This window comes from Empidonax traillii, unplaced genomic scaffold (genome assembly GCF_003031625.1).
Source record: "Empidonax traillii isolate 1590-97213 ecotype Southwest subspecies unplaced genomic scaffold, ASM303162v1 scaffold67:size1865537, whole genome shotgun sequence".
Lineage (NCBI taxonomy): Eukaryota > Metazoa > Chordata > Aves > Passeriformes > Tyrannidae > Empidonax > Empidonax traillii.
The window spans coordinates 1,613,254-1,630,871 of record NW_020955260.1 but is presented as its reverse complement, the minus strand read 5'-3'; the positions used below and the strand labels follow the sequence as shown (position 1 = coordinate 1,630,871).

At 40.7% G+C, this 17,618-nt stretch overlaps 1 protein-coding gene across 1 annotated transcript; it reads left to right on the top strand.

Annotated features, from left to right (window-relative positions):
- The first annotated feature begins 3,951 nt into the window (after positions 1 to 3,951).
- PLAC9 (placenta specific 9) lies at positions 3,952 to 17,191 on the top strand. Its single transcript, XM_027880304.1, has 4 exons — positions 3,952 to 4,147; positions 14,588 to 14,685; positions 15,547 to 15,667; positions 17,008 to 17,191. The coding sequence occupies exons 1-4, from the start codon at positions 4,090 to 4,092 to the stop codon at positions 17,016 to 17,018; spliced, it is 288 nt and encodes a 95-aa protein (XP_027736105.1). The 5' UTR covers positions 3,952 to 4,089; the 3' UTR covers positions 17,019 to 17,191.
- Positions 17,192 to 17,618: the final 427 nt, after the last annotated feature.

The following is a 17,618-nucleotide window of genomic DNA, read 5'->3' as shown; positions in this document are numbered from 1 at the left end:
AAACATGAAACAAACATAAATCACAAATATTCCATGTGACCCACCTTTTCCTTCAGGTTTCTGAGTCAGTTTCCTGGCAGATGAGTGCTCAGGAAGCTGAAGCCACAGCTTCAGAAAACAGCCTGAAGCCATCGGATGGTTACCTAATGCTGGCAAACAGAATCCAGCTCAGTGTGCTGGCACCAAGACGACACCAGAGAGTCAATTCCCACAGCTGACTCACTGTTGGCTTTAGGCATAGTACAAAATGTATTGTTTTGAAGAAGGCTGGACCAGAGTTGTCTGCTCCATTACACATACACTTGCTAACTTCTCCAGGGAGGGCACAGAGACAGAGTACACCCTTGACAGTACCTCACACTATGAACCATGTGATATGGGGGTTTTTTACAGCATCAAAGATTGTGCTTTTTGATATCCCTTGCAAATCAAGGTAATAAACACAAGTACAAGTTGATATGTAAGAGACTAGAGAGGGGATCGCACTGGCACAGAACCTGAAGGTATTCACACATTGAAGGCTGCAGCCCAAGAAACCTCTAACACCAACAGCATCTGCCTCATGAACAACAGAGGGATGGAGGCTCTGTGGAGACTGTCAGGGATGTGGTGCTAAGAGTCACTACTATCAAAAGCTTTAAATGCCAAACTCGAGTTCATTCTCATGAAATCACCACTGCAAGAGGCCTTTCATCTGCCTTGAGAAGCAGCCAATAAGCTGCATATCTCCTCTGTGGAAATCAACCTCTCCAGGTAATGAAATTCTGCTTCTACATCCGTTCAACTACTGTTCCAATCCAGCAGCCAGAAACTGAGTGAATTAAGGGAGTGAAAATAATTGATCTCTTCTAAATTGATCACGAAACAGGCCTCATTTTATATAAGGTGTTCAGTAGCCTCCAGGTAGCAAGAACTGGTCATGAGCAGCTGACAGAAATTAAGCCTCTGATAAGAACTCAAGGAATCTCCACAGTCTGTAATAGAGAGAAATCTTCTCTCAGGGGCAGGTAGGCAGAACACAAACCTTGCACTGATTTCATCATCCACCAGTGTTAAATCCAGGGTAGAGATTATTCTCCTTCATTTCCTTCTCTTCAGGGTAAGGCACTTTGCTCTCCCTAGAAGGATGGGTTTTCTCCAGTATTTTTGTTCCCTGAATTAATCTCCACTTAATTTTCTCTGTGTCTCACATAAAGTCCCAAGGGACCACAGTACAGTACACTCCTACTTTTGCCAAGTGTTTGCTCAGCTATACCCTCTGTCAGCCTATGTTGCAGGATTCCATGCCCAATAACAACATGATCTTTTTCACATGGCATGTATGTCCTCTGTTGACACATATCCTTTATTTATTCTGTTCCTTCTCCCTGTGCACTCTGTGGGATCACTGTGCACTTATTCATTGCTTTTGCCAAGGATTTGACTAGTCCAAGAAAGTGATACAGAAAGACTGTACCAAAAAACAAGCAAAAAAAGCACCTCCCAAAATAGACTTAATCCTTATGTTTGCTCTCCCTTTCACCAAACTGCCTGCTGGCAGAAATTCACATCCCTGTTCACTGGTATGCTTTTTTTGGCTGTTGGTATCTTGGGAACATCTCAACAGCTGGATTTTGTGCAAACCTATATTTGTATGATCTCATTGTGTTCACATATATGACCATTTCCAAGATGAATGTGCTGAAGAATGCCTTCTCTGATGATAATCAGTTACTAACTTTTCCAAAACCAAATGCATTTGTATAATATTCTTTCTTCTGTTCTCAAATCTGTCTTACACTGAAAAATCTACTTTGCAATTGAATGGGTGTTGTCACACACTCGGGATTTTTTATACTTAGGTTGCTAGTTAAGTTGTCTTACCCTGCAGCTTCATTTTGAGCATTTATAAATAACAAAAGTAATCTGAGGTAATTAACCAACATTACTAAAAATCTCAGGACAGGTAATCCTCCTGAAATCAGAATCCCATTTGGCAGAAATATTCCTTCTGGCTGCATTTCCCTGCAGTGGAAAAAAACTTCTCTCTGCTTACAGAAACAACCCCTGGAGCATAATACTAGAGGAAAACCCACACTATTTTGTTTAGTTCTCCATGGCTATCAGACCAGCACCTCACTATGGTCAAACATAACACAGTATGCAAAAATATGCAGCAAGTGCCTTAGAGGGACTGAACTGTTCCAGAAGCCTGAGAGCAATTCAGGAGGAACCTCAAGGAAATGTGCTGTAAAGGGGGTGAGTGGCCTCAGGAAAGGTGGTCTGGAATGGAAATTGCCTTGTTTCTTTTTATAGTGTGTTGAAAGGAAAACTGATTCAATGAATGTTCATTGCTTTTTAATAGTATGGCATAGGGAATGGCAGAGAGAGCACAGGGAAAAGCATCCACACAGGCTCCCTTTGCAATATAGAGAGTGCATTGATGCACTGGGTGACTCTGCTTAAGGAAGGACAAAGGTAAAGGACAAACACATTCAGAAAACAGCAGCTAGCTATTCATAAAAATCCTTTTTCTGCTCCCCAGTCTCCTCACTTCAAAGCACAGGCAACACATAGAGAATGTCTCACTTTAAAAATCATAGCCTACCACATCAGCACCTCATATTCAAACACAGGGCAAAACTGAGGGTGGACTCACCATTACCTTTTGCAGTTCCCTTTTAAAGACCCATTTATAACAAAATTAAGATTTATGTAACTTTTCAGCACGCATGATCTCTTATTTATTCTCAAAACAAGAATTCTACCAATTGCAGTATTGCTACATAGTGATTTAAGCCAAAAGCCAAAACACCCAGAAAAACACTGCCACTCCAATTTTCCTCGCTAATTTAATTTTCATTTCATAAAAATGTTAACTCATTCACACCAACCCTGAGGACTCAGTAAACACCAAGGTTGTTCTGTGACCTGTTTTGCTCAGTTCCTCATCCAAGTTACCAGCTAAGTTCCAATCACAGAATCTCTATTACCAAGGCTATTTTGCCTTGCAACTGAACTCACAATCTAAGTTGTTATGGTAGTCCCTAAGGATGATTATACTTTGAACTCTAAGATACCATATCTACAGGCTCACTTTCAGTTATTCAAATAACTTGATTTTCTGACTGTTGGGGAGGTGATAATGACCAAAGAAATCTCTTCTAGGTTGCAGGATTTATTTTCAACAGTTAAAACACTGTTTATCCTGGACAGTAGCCTTTGGCATTAAGTAGGATCCCTTAATGGCCTTTCACCTTTTCCTTGAAATTGTTTGAAAAAGGTAACTCGAATGTGAGGACAAATACCAGGAAAGAGATACCTTAAGTCTAGAGGGGTCAAAGGTTGATGCTTATCCACTCAGCACCCAGGAACCCACAAGACAAAAACAACATTCAGTTAAGATCCTGCTAAAAATCACACACGTTTTCAAACCACCATGAGCTGTGCTACTTTTGCATGTGATGTTACCAAGCCAAATCTATTTCAAAAATCTGCCAAACTGAGAAGAGCTCAAATGGCTCCTCAGGAGCTCCTATGATACTGCCCAAACAGAAAGCATCACAGACAGTTGCCACCTCCCATGTATTGCCCAGGAAAGATGTTTCCACACTCTTCAAAATGAGCACATTCATAAGCTCACAAGATGTGAAGATATTGTGTTTCCAATGCTCCTGCTTTTCCCCGCCCTAGACGAAAACCTACAGGGAAATAAATAACCAGCACCCCCTTCCTCCTCCTCCTTCCTTCTTTCCTTTCCTTGCCCCACTTGCTGTATTTTATGGGATCCAAAGCTTTTTATTGCATTCCAGTTGTAGTCTGTGTAAACAAATACAAGGGCAAAAAAACAACTTTGGGGAGACTGGACCATTGCCAGCTTGCCTGGATAGTTGGGCTGTGCATGGAGCTGGAAGGGTGTTTTTTAAAAGGAGGGAAGCAGAAGAGAACAGCTTAAGAATCTTGGCTCAGCCTGGGCATATTTCCGCCTAACTCTGGCTAAACCTCAGCACGAACGGCTGGACGAGCAGTGGATACACAGCTGGGGAGGGAGGGAGGGAGGCTGCAGGGCTCTCCACCAGAGCTACAGCAGAGCCCAGAGAGGCTGAAACTATGCTTTTCCTTTGGGCAATGGCATTTATTTTAGTCCTGCAGGAGCAAGATCTTCTAGGTAAGTGATTCTGAACCTGCAAAGCAGAAGCTATAGCTTAATCGTAGCATTGTTAAAGCCTTTGCATGGGGTGGGAGAGGGAGGCAAATAATTGTTCACTATACTGGTTTTATATGAAGGTGACACAGGCACATGCCAAAATTCTGTGAGAATATTGTTTTTAACAGGAAAAACTCCATTTTTATGCTATTGAAGTCTACCGTGTAGGCATATGGTTTTGGTAGAGACTTTCTACTTCTTACAGGAGACATTATCACTGTATCTTCAGAAATTCAGAACTGCATTGAGGTGTGGCAGCCAGTGCCCTGAATCCCCATCATTACTGTTCTGGCAGCCTTATTAGCATACTAACTAACCCACTCAGAAATGAGATTAAAGTTCAAGGTGATTAGAAAAAGATTTTAAAATTTGCTGGTAACAGCACCACATTTTATTTTCTTCTGCTTTGGATTACTTATTCCTGAGATTTTGAGGCACGTAATGCCTTCTCCAAATGCCTTGTGAGTACAAACACAGAACATCTGATAAGCCTGCATCTGAATTCTACTTTCATTAACAAGAGATTAGCGCTGGAATAACCTGTAATCACATTGTAGTGTGACCGAAAACTATTCAGTTTGGCTAGTTCAAGGGCTTATAGTCCCCATGTAACCACAAACCTGGCTTCCCAGCCTGCTTGTACTATATCTTTTCTTCTAGCTGAGGCCCAGATTTATTTTCCCTCTGCTCCTACTTTGTGACAACACAAGGGTTGTATTTCATGGCAGGGTAGTAAGATCCTATTACATTCAAAACATTTCCTGAAAAACTGTTAGCCCTTTCTGCCCCCAAGTCCTGGTCCTCTTCCTTGCCCTGACTCCCTCCCACCTAACTGGCTTTGTAATGTTTATCAGCGATGAACTATCAATGCCCCAGCAAAAGCATTCTAACTTGTTTTCACTCCTTGTGAGTTTTGCAAGCTTCACCAAAATAAATGTGAAATTAAAGAAAAATAAAAAAAAAACTGGAAAAATGTTTATATTTATTCCCCCCTAAAGTATGGCTTTAAGCTGAAATCATTAACAAACTCAGATAAAATCCAGCTAAATAAAATAGTACTTGAATAACAACTGCAGTGTAGACTAGTACCCAATATAATGCCAGACAGTAGCTCCTCAGTCAGGGAATCATGTTTACTGTCTCAATGGCATACTTTGTGTAAGACAGAAAATTCTGTGTGTCTCCTGGCCAGGGGAGCACTCTTGCTGGCAGACAGGCTTAAGAAAATCATTCCCCCTTTTCCTTTGCTATCTTTGACTTGTGGGAGATCTAACTTTTGACTTCCTTGCAGATCCCCCCATCCTAACTTCTGCATGTTCCTCTTAGAAATTATTTGGATTTGGCCAAACCAGAATTTACATTTTAATTCAGCCATTAATATAAACAACCTCATATTCGAGAAGCTCAGCCTCCAAATCATTCAGGAGAAGAGGCTGGCACAGGAGCCCTTCTGGAGGCAACCCCGTGCTCCTGCCTAATGGCCACAGTTTACAGTGCTTTGCTCTTGGTGCTGGGTTAGTTTGTGGGATGCTGCCCAAACATGGTGTACAATGTAGCCTGGGGCGCAATGCCTGCCCCACTTAAATGTGTTTCCATTCTTACAAAAACCTCCAGGCAAATTGTTCTGAGGGGTGCAGCACCCCAACAGCAAAGTCTTTGCCCCATGTTTAGGCATGGCAGAGAGGTGACCCGGAGTCCTCGGGTAAACAACGACCTGGCACGCAGGGCGGCCCCACTGACATGTGCCATTCAGCTGAGCAAACCAAACTCCGAGCGTTCTGCTAGGCAGGCAGCAACAGGAGAGCCTCAGTGGAGGCACTGCTGCTCAATACTTCCACACTGTGGTGTGATTTGCTTTTAAACAGCAGAAGCTTCATTTGGTTTTAATTCCAAGTTAAAGTAAACCAAATGTATAAATGTTTTTCTTCATTCAGCTACCATGTTATGACTTATCAGAATATTTTGAATCCTCTGATATTTACATTCAATATCAAAGCTGGGAAGATCTATAAGCTAGACTATTGCTTAGACACTGGAAAGAAAAAAATCCCTTCAGAACAGCCAGCTTTCCCCAAAACTCACCATTTGCCCTCTCACAGAAGAGCATTTTGTCTCCACGAGATTAAAACAATTCATTGTAGAACTAAAGCCACAGTAAAAATTTATGATAGATGTCCTACCTTAAATCAGACTTGGACTCGTACTTCTCTACTAACAAAGTAGTAATAGTTTATGACCTATACTCCACGTTCTAGGTGGTTTTTGTCCTCATAGAAACCTATCAGCATTATTGTCTCCAATGCAAAACTCATCTCTGAGATCCAACTAGGAAGGAGGCATAAAGCTTGTCACAACAAAGTGTACCAAGAAATAGGTGTGTTTGCTAAGACCATGAAACATCTTAAGATAGGGGTTCTCTACAGAAGTGAGCCTTTCTGCAGATTTTACATGCCCTATCTTTTGTTACATTTACTTAAAAGGAATTTATTAAGTTCTGAGGACTTTGTAACCTCCATGTGTAAAAAAGATAATACCAAACTTCAGAAGAAGTTAGTTTAGGACTCCTGCTATTCACCTGCAGGATGTGGCTCTATTCATAAATGCAGCTGATCTGCTCTGGTTGAAACAGTTGTGAGTCTTGGCCATGAATGCCAGGATTTAGTATGTAAATATATATGTATATGTTATGTATCTTCCCTTCTCTCACTATTCCAATTCCTGAGCTGTTGCAAAACACATGAACTGTCTTCCAAACAAAATATCTTCAAGAAAGTTTTTAGACTTAAGTATTAGAAAAAAACCTGCAATATTATTTCATGGTACTTATTTCTTTCTACTAGCATGACTTAGACATATGTAAACTACACAATCACAGAACGGACTAATAAGTCACAGATTCACCTTATCCACTCCCCATGGCTGTAGCTCCTATTACTAAACATAGACTAAAAGCCATGTCCTCATAAAGTCAAAAAACTCTTTATTCCCTGATATGGTGTTCATCCTCAAACTGATGGTGGCATCCAATATTTGTGCATCTCACATCCTCCAGTCTCAAGCCAGCCCTCACTAATTCTACACAACTTGGGCTCTTGGGTATACTAAGACAGAGCACCTTTTCATGCTAGACCAGCTCATCCCCCTCTCCACACATAAGTATGTCCTCTACAGCTACTGGCTATAATCCTTCTAACACTTAGTTTCCATGACAAATATATATTCACACAGAAATAAACACATAACAAAGGCAAATTTTTTTGCAGCCCAAAGCATCATTGTAAGTTACAGCACGAATTAGAGTAACGTACCTGCAAATTATGCAGCTCATGTCTCTTATCAGTCCAATTCCCTGTAGTCCTTTTCCATTGCAGCAGCAAAAGGATATTCCTGCCTGCTTGTTCAGAAGATCATCATGATGGAATTGTACTCCAAGCCAACAGCTCCCTCACAGGAACATTTAATTGCTATCCTTCTTCCTTTGAGTGAAAATATACAAAACTTAAGTGCTTCTTACAATCATAGATATGGTCACGCAGCAGAGAGAGGAAAGTAGCTTTTCAAGAGGCAATTTTGTTTCTGGCAGATAGCCATGGCAAGGGCCCAGCTTCTGATGTGCCTGAAAAAAACCAGTGCCCACTGGCAGCACAAATTATCCCCGGCCTTGTGCACTCTGTCTCCACTGCTGGGTAAATGAGAGATGAAACTCTCATGACAGGAGAATTACATGGATCACAATACCAAAAGCTCCCTCCAAAGGAGGTAGTTTTACACAGAAATATGTAAACAACAACTTCTATCAAGTCCCATTCCTGACTGTGCATATTTCACAAGCACAAGAGATGCACAGTAGGACTAGAACACATCATATCATGACATCTCACACATAGATGGATGGGACAGACTAGTTAGAGATGTGAGAACTGGTAGGCTGATACCTGACCCACCTTCACTAACACATTCCACAATGCATGAGATTTCCCCTTTGGTCCTTCTCTTTCAGGGAAAAAAAAGAATTAAAATAAGTACAATCTTAACTGATCCAGGATCTGAAATAATATTCACAGTAGCATATTCTACATCTTGATAAACAGAGTATGAACCCGGTCTGAAAGTCTGGAACTTGACCTTCTGATATGGTTTATAGTTTCTAAAATGAATATTAAAAATAATTAATTTCATGGAAGACACTTATTTCATGATGCTTTCATTATCAGAAGCTCATGAATCTTGAATACTAGAAAATCCCTTGGACTTTGTTCCATGTCTGAAATCTTTCCAAAATTGGTGTTTAGGCAGTTGAAGTATTCAGTGAACATACAGATTACAGATTAATCCCCAATCAGGCATTAAACATTTTCAGTGCACATTCTTGAAATAATTTAAAAAAAACCCCTAAATAAATCAATTTTCCCACAACCCCTAAATTTCAGATCTTTCTACTGTCAGTTTTCTTTCTAATATACAATGCCTACCTTCCATCTCCCACTGACAGACCAGATTTGCCCTATATGACATCTGCAATGTAGTTCTGTCATAAAAGCTAGAGCCTAACAATTGCATATGTACCTTTACATATTTACATGTATTTATACATATATATTTGCATGTAGATATAAGCAAACCCATGCAGTTATCTCCAGTGTGAAGCATAGTAACCTATGGCAGTGTATAAATGCTAAGGCATTTATACGTATTTGTTACAATTCCTGTAGTCTTTAATGCAATTACTAAAGGCAAGAATTCCCTTATCTTTAAGCAAATAGAGACTCTAAACTGTAAAAAGAGGTTCACAGGTGCCTAAATCACAGCTAAGTATTAGTGTTTTATGGATTGCTGCCTGAAACATGCTCTAAGTCCAGTTAAAGATATGATCCTGAGTGGCTAAGAACTTGAAGGGAATCTGTGTATTAAAAAGCATTTTCAATACAACATTTGCTATCCAAATAAATTATTTTTGATGTCCTAACAATACAATTTGATATGGCTCAAGTTATATATAACACAGTTTAAAATGAATTTGGGCACACTGGTGGTAATGAAACTGGGAGTGCTACAGAAAGTTAATTCGGTACTTCCATATCTAAGGATGCCAATGTAACAAAGGGTTGACATAAACTAAGTTTGATGCCTTCAAGAACAGCCCCCAAAATAAAATATGACCAACAGTCTTAGCTTAACATGGTCTTCAGTCTGAAAGCACTAGTACTGATAGTACTCGTATCAATTCAGGTTCAAAGCAATTGGATCTTTCCTGAATTCAGCTGAAAGTTATCTTCACCAACCACTTCTATAAACTGTGTAAAATCTTGACTTAACATTTCAAATTTATGTGCACATATTAAAGTGGAATCCAGTAATTACTTATTTAGAGAAAGACTAATTTAAACAAGCATCAGGAAATCACTTCAGAGGACTGTTGCATTCTTCCCAAACTGGTTAGTGGGTTCACCATTTGAGCCTGATACTCAAGTTCATGACCTTTTTCCCATTGGAAGATAAATCTGTTACTACCCCCATTCATTTTCTCATCAAAAGATGTCTGGCCACATTATGCTATACACTCCAGGAATAAAATGATACTGCTATGATGATAACCTAAGGCAGTGCAAACAAGAACACACAGCATAGTCTGTTTTCTTGAAGAGCTAGACATGTTCTTCATTCCCCCTGCTCTATCGCATGTTTTCAGGCTTCCTCATCTGCCATCTGGTTCCTGTTTCAATCTCATGTGCCTTTCACTTGGCTTGTAGCCTGCTCTGTTTTACCCCTCCCGCCCCACTGAGCACAACATGAACTTGCACAGTTAACTTTCAAAACCACACTGATCATACAATGAGGCAAAAGGAATTTTACAGATTTTAAGACAGACCAGTGAACCCAATCCAGTAATTTCTCGATCGAGCCTGTAACTTCAGTTTGACCAGCAATGGGTCATTAGAAAGGATACTTATAAAGACCTACCAGATCTGTATGATCACATACTTGTGTTCTGTCAGTCCTAGTAACAGCAGAAAATGACTGCAAAAGTGACAGTTGCTCAGGTTTATTCTGATGTTTACCATTAGCAACTACATGGATGATAAAAAATGAACCACTTAACTAGCATCTGGTTACACAGAACCCTGACAGTCCTAGAAGGGGATATCTTCAGGGAGCACGTACAAGCAATATATTGTGGGGTTGGGGGAATATATCAAATGTACAGGAGGCAGAGGAGCTCAGTTAGAGCTTATCTCTCTACTTGAGAGATATTATCAGTCTAAGGCCTCTGCTCTTAACCTCTTTGCTAAGATTGTTTTGATTTTTACTTCATTGCTCTATCTATCCCTTGCTATAAGATCAGGCTTTGTATGGTCAGGCTGACCATTGTACATAGATCCTTACTCTTCATCGTGCTACTTTCAAACTTTAAGCCTGTTCTTCTATTAAATATACCCTTATTAGCAACCAATTTGGAGATGCTCCGTTTCCCTGCTGGTGCCTGACTGCATCACAGCACAGGGCAGTTAGAACTACCCAGATTTATGGGTACCATTAACATAGCACAGAGGACTTAATCAGAAGAAAAAAGGCACAGGTGGTTTTCTTATCTTGAACAAGAGTTCTGGTTCTTGATGGAAAATAACCACCTATACATCAAATAGAATGGACTTCAAAAATTTAACTAAACAGCTCACTTGCAGGAAACATCAGGTGGAAATCTGCAGATGGGACATTAACTGAAAGGTAATGTTCTCTCTGCCATACTGAAATGTTACAACTGTCTGCATGAAACAATCTATTAAGTTTCAAATGAGAGATTTAAGACATTTAAATATGCCTCCTACACACTTGCCTAAGCTGTCAGAAGTTGCAAACACCTACACACTGAAAATATGTAATTTGCATGGCATACAAAGAACATCTTGTTTTTAAAAGTGGTTAGCACTAAAACTTACTACTGAAGTTTTCTGCATTTATGCATATGATTTGAAACACAAATAAAAATTCCAATTTACATTAGAAAAGTTTCTTCAGCAACTTGAGAAAGCAAGCACATGGAAGTATCCTAAAAGGCCATTAGTCTTTTGCTTACATGGCTTGCAGCCTTCCATTCTTCACTTCCTTTACGCAGTGATTGTTACCATTATGTGGAGATGCTGCTGGAGTAAGGTCAGTGCCAAAAGAAGATTGTGTCATTTTCTTTCACCAGCAATACAGAGAAGGGCAATCCTCATAAGCAACATGTGACTCTCCTTGAACAAGTGGAAATTATTGCTTGGGTTGAACTGCCTGACCACAGTGACCCAGATGTGTGCTGTATTTACCAGGGACCGGATGTGTCCTGCAAGCAGCCCATCCCAGAGATAAAGCTGTGGGTTAAAAGCTAAAGCCAGACAATAAAACAGCAGTGAGGTTTTTGAGCAGCTAAAGCCTCAAGCTAGAACTCAGAAAACAGAAGAAATCTGCACTGCTGACAAAGCACTGGCTGCCCAGCCAGGCAGGCAACCACCTACCTGAAGTACCCTGTTCTGGTGCGGGTCCTGACAGGGTTTCTGCTAGGTCAGCCCTCAGCCAGCTCCATGCTGTGAGTTCTGGAAACAGATATGTTTGGCTTATACTAACTCGTAGGTTTGCTAACATCACCTATGAGGTGCTTCCTGAGACACAGGCTTGGGCTTTGTCAAATTTTTTATGCGCTGCACTAGTTCCGTGTCTCTGAGTGGCATCTTACAGCCCTGTCAAACTAGGACCAGACACTTCGTCCTCCTGTGGTAAGCCCATTAGAGCTGATGGGGCAGCATCAGTGCTCTTAGTGCCAGAAAGCTGTCTTCCTCTGTGTCAGAAGAGAGGAACCAACCACCCCTCAGAACCAACCAGCCCAAGGAACCAAGCACCATTGAGTCCTGCATCTCATAGCAACCCCTTTGCCTAGGTCTCTAAAGACACACAGAGCTGTGCAGTGCTTTACTAACCTCACAGTGAGATGCAACCACCTTACGTTGGCTGTACATACTTATCATGGCACACCTGCTTTGAAAAATGGCAGCCACCCATCATACCTAACCTACCCACCTACAGACACCTGCCGAGAGAATCGGCTGTCGCAACGCTCAGGTCTGTGCTGAACAGAAGCGCTAAGCTAAAGGAATGACTGAAGTAATTTGAGCAAGACCGTATAAAATTCCTGCTTCAAAATGTCACTTTGCAGATTTAAGGTCTTGTATCAGGAACAAGGTGAAAGAAGCCCCAGTAGAGTGCCAACCATGCTTTTAGGTGATTTCAAAAAGCCAGAGTTTCTGGGTCCATCTGGCTTGAGCAAGACACACTTCTGCTTCTCCTACAGCAGAGGTCTGAGCTTTGTTTAATGGATGAGCATGGTATAAGGTACACGGTCAGAGAAGTGGCCAACACTAACTTGAGCTAGCCAACATTAACCCTCTTGCAGTTCCCTTTCTAGGGAAAGGACGAAACTAAGCAAGCCTAGCATGTAGCTTATGGCTGGCCAAAAGCTCCTTTAACATCTGCATAAAACTGGTGCTGGCCTTCACCCAAACTTTACCTATGCCCTTGTAATCCAGACATCTACATCTAGGGTGACATAGTGAAAAATCAAATCCTAGGGGATTCTTAAATTCCTCCATTTGCTCTCAGTCTACAGAATGATTTCTGCTGTCTCTTTTCACAGTTCATTTGTAGTTAGATCTGGGAATGCTCCCAGTAGCCAACTGATCCACAGTTACCTTATCACCATGCCTTCTGCTTGCCCTTGGTTCTGTCCCTAACATGACAAGTGGCAGTTCAGTGTACAGCTGAATTGGGCTATCAGACTTGACACTGAGAGCTAGGGCTGGGAATACTGGCAAGGTGGAAATACTATTAATCTCTGACAGCAAAATAGATCTTACTATTATCCTATTAATTAGGAAAACTAAGGTTTGTAGACATACACTGGCCATTGTTTTGTAACCTGTATTTCTACCACAATTTCAGCCTCTCCATACTGTTCCAGTCATGACGGAAAAAAATTGTAAAGAAATAAAAATTTTGAGAACTAGCATGGTTCACTACTACTAAGCTAGATGGTAACAACACTCATAAACCACTACCACGAGCAGCAAAGGAGGAAAAAAGGGCAACTGTAAAGCAGCTGTTGTTGAAGTACCTGCTGTATTTCAGCACCCTTCAGTAGATGAAGTCTTTGGGATTCCATCCTAACAGCACCACCTCCTGGTGAATGCTTTAAAAAAATCCCCAACCAAACCTCTGCCAAACAAATTTTTACATAATGCCCAGTATACCAGGTCACATTTTAATTCTCTCCTCCTCCCTGCCCTCCACCCTCCAATTCCAAGGATGCCATTCCAACTCAGAGTACATCTCTCATCCCACTAAACTGCAGTGATTACAATCCTTACTAACACGTGTTTGTTGTCATTTGACACCTGCACTCCAGAAATTTTGGCACAGACTTGTTGTGAAGCACTGCAGCGGTTCCAAACCACTGCTCTGGCAAGAAAGTACTGAAGTTGCTGCTCTTGTGTTTCTTACTGTTATTATAACACAAGCTCATTGTTTTCACTTTGTTACAATCAAATGACAGAATGAGTTACTGCTGCTTTCTCACAGTCATAGCTGCTTCAAGCCTCAAACAAGCACGATCCAGCTTTACATGGGGCAAGATACATTATCACCTTAGTGAGGCTTAAAAATCGAAATGTTACTGAATGTTGCACAGAAGTTATGGAAATTGGCTCCATTAAAGCACGGATACCAGTAGGTAATGACCTTTCATGGAACTGAGCCAGCAGAATGAAAAGTTCAAAGAGCAAGAGCTCTTGAATACTGAGAGGTAAACACAGGTCAGTGAGAGATAAGTGACTTTGCATATAGCAGCATATAAGAGTGACTTGGTCAGCAAATGACATCAGCTGTACACACTTTCATTGTTTCTCTTCATATTGCCGAGTCAGACTGTCAGGGACAACTTTCTGGCACAGAGTAATCATCAGCCATCATCAGTATTCATTTGGAAAGTGGACAAAATTAGCTACTTTTCAAAGCTTTACCGTACCAGCTGCTTCTGAAGAAAGTCCAAGAGGAACTGTTGTGTGAGGCAGATCTTCCCAATGCTTATGTTTTATACTTGCAGAGACAGAGATACAGTCTATAAACTTACCCCACACAGGTAGGAAAAAAGAAAACATATCAAACACACACAAACAAAACATGGCAAAAGCAAACATCTTGTTCCAACGAACCATGACACTCGCAGGCAAGGAGACACAGAGCTGTAGTTATTGGAAGAGAGGTTCAGTTCCTTCATTTGCCTCATAAGCAATGCTGTTTAGCTTCAGAAGTCGAAAAGGCAAGAACTGCTAATTAAAAGCTCCTGCTATTTAACCGTGTCTGTTTTTCTAGCTGCTGCAGATCCTGTCGTGTTACCTGAAAGTTTGGGAAGGGGAAGCTGGTGTGATGAACATGACACGATCCACGAACGTTTAGATATTGTTGAAGAGGTAAGAGGGGTTGTGCTGGCTCCTGAACCTTGGCAGACCTCTGCCCTATTCTTCTGACCAAAGAAAAAGAATGATATTTCTAGACAGCATCTCTTCATTACCTTATTCTAGTCAATTTTTTTTCAGATGTCATAGCTTGTAACTATCTATAAAGCCATTATGTCTAGAAACATATAGTCTTGACAATTCCAAATTGATATTATATATCAGACTTTTCTAAAATGTTTATAACTGTGCCTTTAATCCAACAATCTCAGGCTAGATGTGGTTCTGCAAGTGCCTTCAAGACTGGCAGAGGAGTTTCTGCTCACCCCTGCTGGCACTTAGGAGCTAAATGAATTTTATGGCTGGGATTCTATGAAAGCTGCAAAGTTTTGTGGTTTTTTCCCCTGCCGTCTTAAGCACTCCCAAGATACAAGCTAACTATTCTCAGCTGGGCAGTTGCCAAATTCCATGCCATCAGTTCTCAAAATAGCAATGTTACCTCTCTTCTGCTCTCTCGGCCCTCTTCCTTACACACCCCATCAGCTCCTCTCATCGTCCACACAGATTCTTTTATTGGAGATGATGGTGGCACGGAAATAATAAAGAATAAAAAACAAATTAATGCAAAGCTCCCTCCAAGAATTCAAATGATGGGTTATTCTTCATGCAGGAGTGCTGTAATGTAACTCCTGCAAAACAAAGTGCTAAAATTTGGTGCCACTAGAGGCCAGCAGAACACAACAAATATTTAAAGCTGCAATGCGCAATATAAATTAAACTAGCTGTTAGCATTATGGGACATTGGGTTTACACATTCTTTCCACCTGACCCTTTGACTATCTCCTTTTATCCATTTGTCTCCTTTGTTTCCATCAGAAAGTAATAAAAACAGTGGAGCACCTGGAATCAGAAGTCAAATCACTCCTCAACATCATCAACGAGACAACATCAAACATCCCCATCATTCCAGGAACTCCACTTATAGACATTTTTGATGGTCAGTATCTCACTGAGTATATCCTAAGCTGAAAAAAGTGTTACATATGTTATTACCAAATATGCCATGTTTTCTTCCCCAAGTTGTGAACTCATTCCTTTGTTCAGTTAGGATAGCTGAGGCCTCAGCTGAAATACTGGGTCCAGTTTGAAACACCAGGTTTCAACCACTAAAGAAAGGGCTGGTAGAAAAGGGGACAGGGAGGCGCTGGGGACCACCACCACCAATCAAAGAAAAACCCAATCAAAGAGCTAGATAACATGAGCTACACAGAGAAGCTGTTAAATTGGTTATGTTGAGTCTAAAGAAAATTGAAGTAGCCCCCCAAAATTCCCAAGACTGCCACAACAGCGACAGCTGTTTTCTTCCTCACTGCCAGAGAGAATAAAACAAGGAACAATAGGACAGACTAAGCAATCTTCAAGTCTCTTACACTTTTAAGATGCTGTGATTCTTTACCTTCATGTGTCACAAGATAAAAGGCAGGCAACAAAATAAATTAAAAAAAGTACTGGAGGTATTACCATTTTGATATCTTAAATTCAACTTTGACATGGAAGCCCTTCACACAAAATGTGCTTCTGAATAGATGTTTTTGGAATAAATTAAACCACAACAGAAATCAGTTGGATGAGACTACCTATTCTACACAGCTTCTTATGCTGCTCTGTACTCTTCATTCTCTGCCCAAATATCAACAGTGGATTTAACATGGCAAGACACACTCCTGGTGGAAAATAAACCACTTGTGGAAAGGTATAAGCATCCACAGAAATGTTTATGAAGTCAGTTTTGTCAGTGTTGGGTTTTTTTTGTTCATTTGTGATATCTGTACATGGGCATGCCATAGTGCACTTACATGACAGAAGGTGGGCTCGAAGCAGACAGTAGAGTTTATGTTGGTTTTTAGTTCTTGCAGTTGGCTACACTGATCTGGTCACCATGATTGATATGTCCTCATCAACTTTGTTACCCATTAAAATTTCCAGTTTTCTCTGAGGGGCAATAAATAACTAAGTAATTAAGTTACTCCCCTGCAATGGGAGTATTCCAATAAAAGTGAAAAGAATTCCAGTAAAGTGCAACAGTGAACTTAAAATGGAACTCCTGGGTCAACCCCAGCATATCTGCAGCATATCTATTGTAAGTACTACTCAGATGGGGCTTGCAACAACTGCCAAATGGCTCAAGAATTACAGATTGCATCTTCCTTCTATGATTTCATGAATCAAAGTGACAATTCCCCACTTTAGAGTGGCACGTTTTAAATGAGATTTATCCACAAAGATTGATCCTGATCTCATAACCAAAAATAATTATACCAACTCTTCTTTATACAGATACCAGCTGAGCACTGCAAAGACAGAACACGGCCAAATGTAACAGTGTGGTTGTCATCAACAGTTGCACTTTTGCTCATTTAATAAGCTTGTGTTTCCAGAATTTGTGCAGGGATGAACAATCCTCAGCTGTAGTTTCCCTTCTGTGTTCCTGTGCTTTATAATAAAAAGGTATTTGCTTTTAGACAGTGTTTCAAAGCTTTATATTTTAAATATTTCAACAGCTCTACTTTATCAAAACTGCATTTCTAATACAACATTGTCAGTAAGAAAACAAGATCAGGTGGCGTCTGACTAGAGCACAGCTAACAAACTTGCCTGAATTTAAAAGTTTCCTCCTTCCCTGGCAAAGAAATGAACTCTTGGTATTGGTGCCAACCAATGAAGATACATTTTCAGCTGCAGTTTCCACTCAGGACATGCTCACATTGTCTGACAGAAATGAGTGGATGGAGCAGTCTGGCTTTGCACATAAGTCACGTTGCTGCCATTGACTGAAACAGGAGTCCTGTCAGCACATCCTGGTCAGAATCTGTCATGTGGACACACGGCTACCATATTCTATAATCTCTACACTTGCCACAGTGACAATACAATCCAGAATTAAATGC

What these genes read in the sequence shown, in the direction of transcription:
- PLAC9 (XM_027880304.1), top strand. Translation starts at nt 4,090, where the DNA reads ATGCTTTTCCTTTGGGCAATGGCATTTATTTTAGTCCTGCAGGAGCAA. An exon ending in GCAGGAGCAAGATCTTCTAG is followed by an intron (nt 4,148 to 14,587) that starts GTAAGTGATTCT and finishes CTGTTTTTCTAG; the next exon opens with CTGCTGCAGATCCTGTCGTG. An exon ending in GTTTAGATATTGTTGAAGAG is followed by an intron (nt 14,686 to 15,546) that starts GTAAGAGGGGTT and finishes TGTTTCCATCAG; the next exon opens with AAAGTAATAAAAACAGTGGA.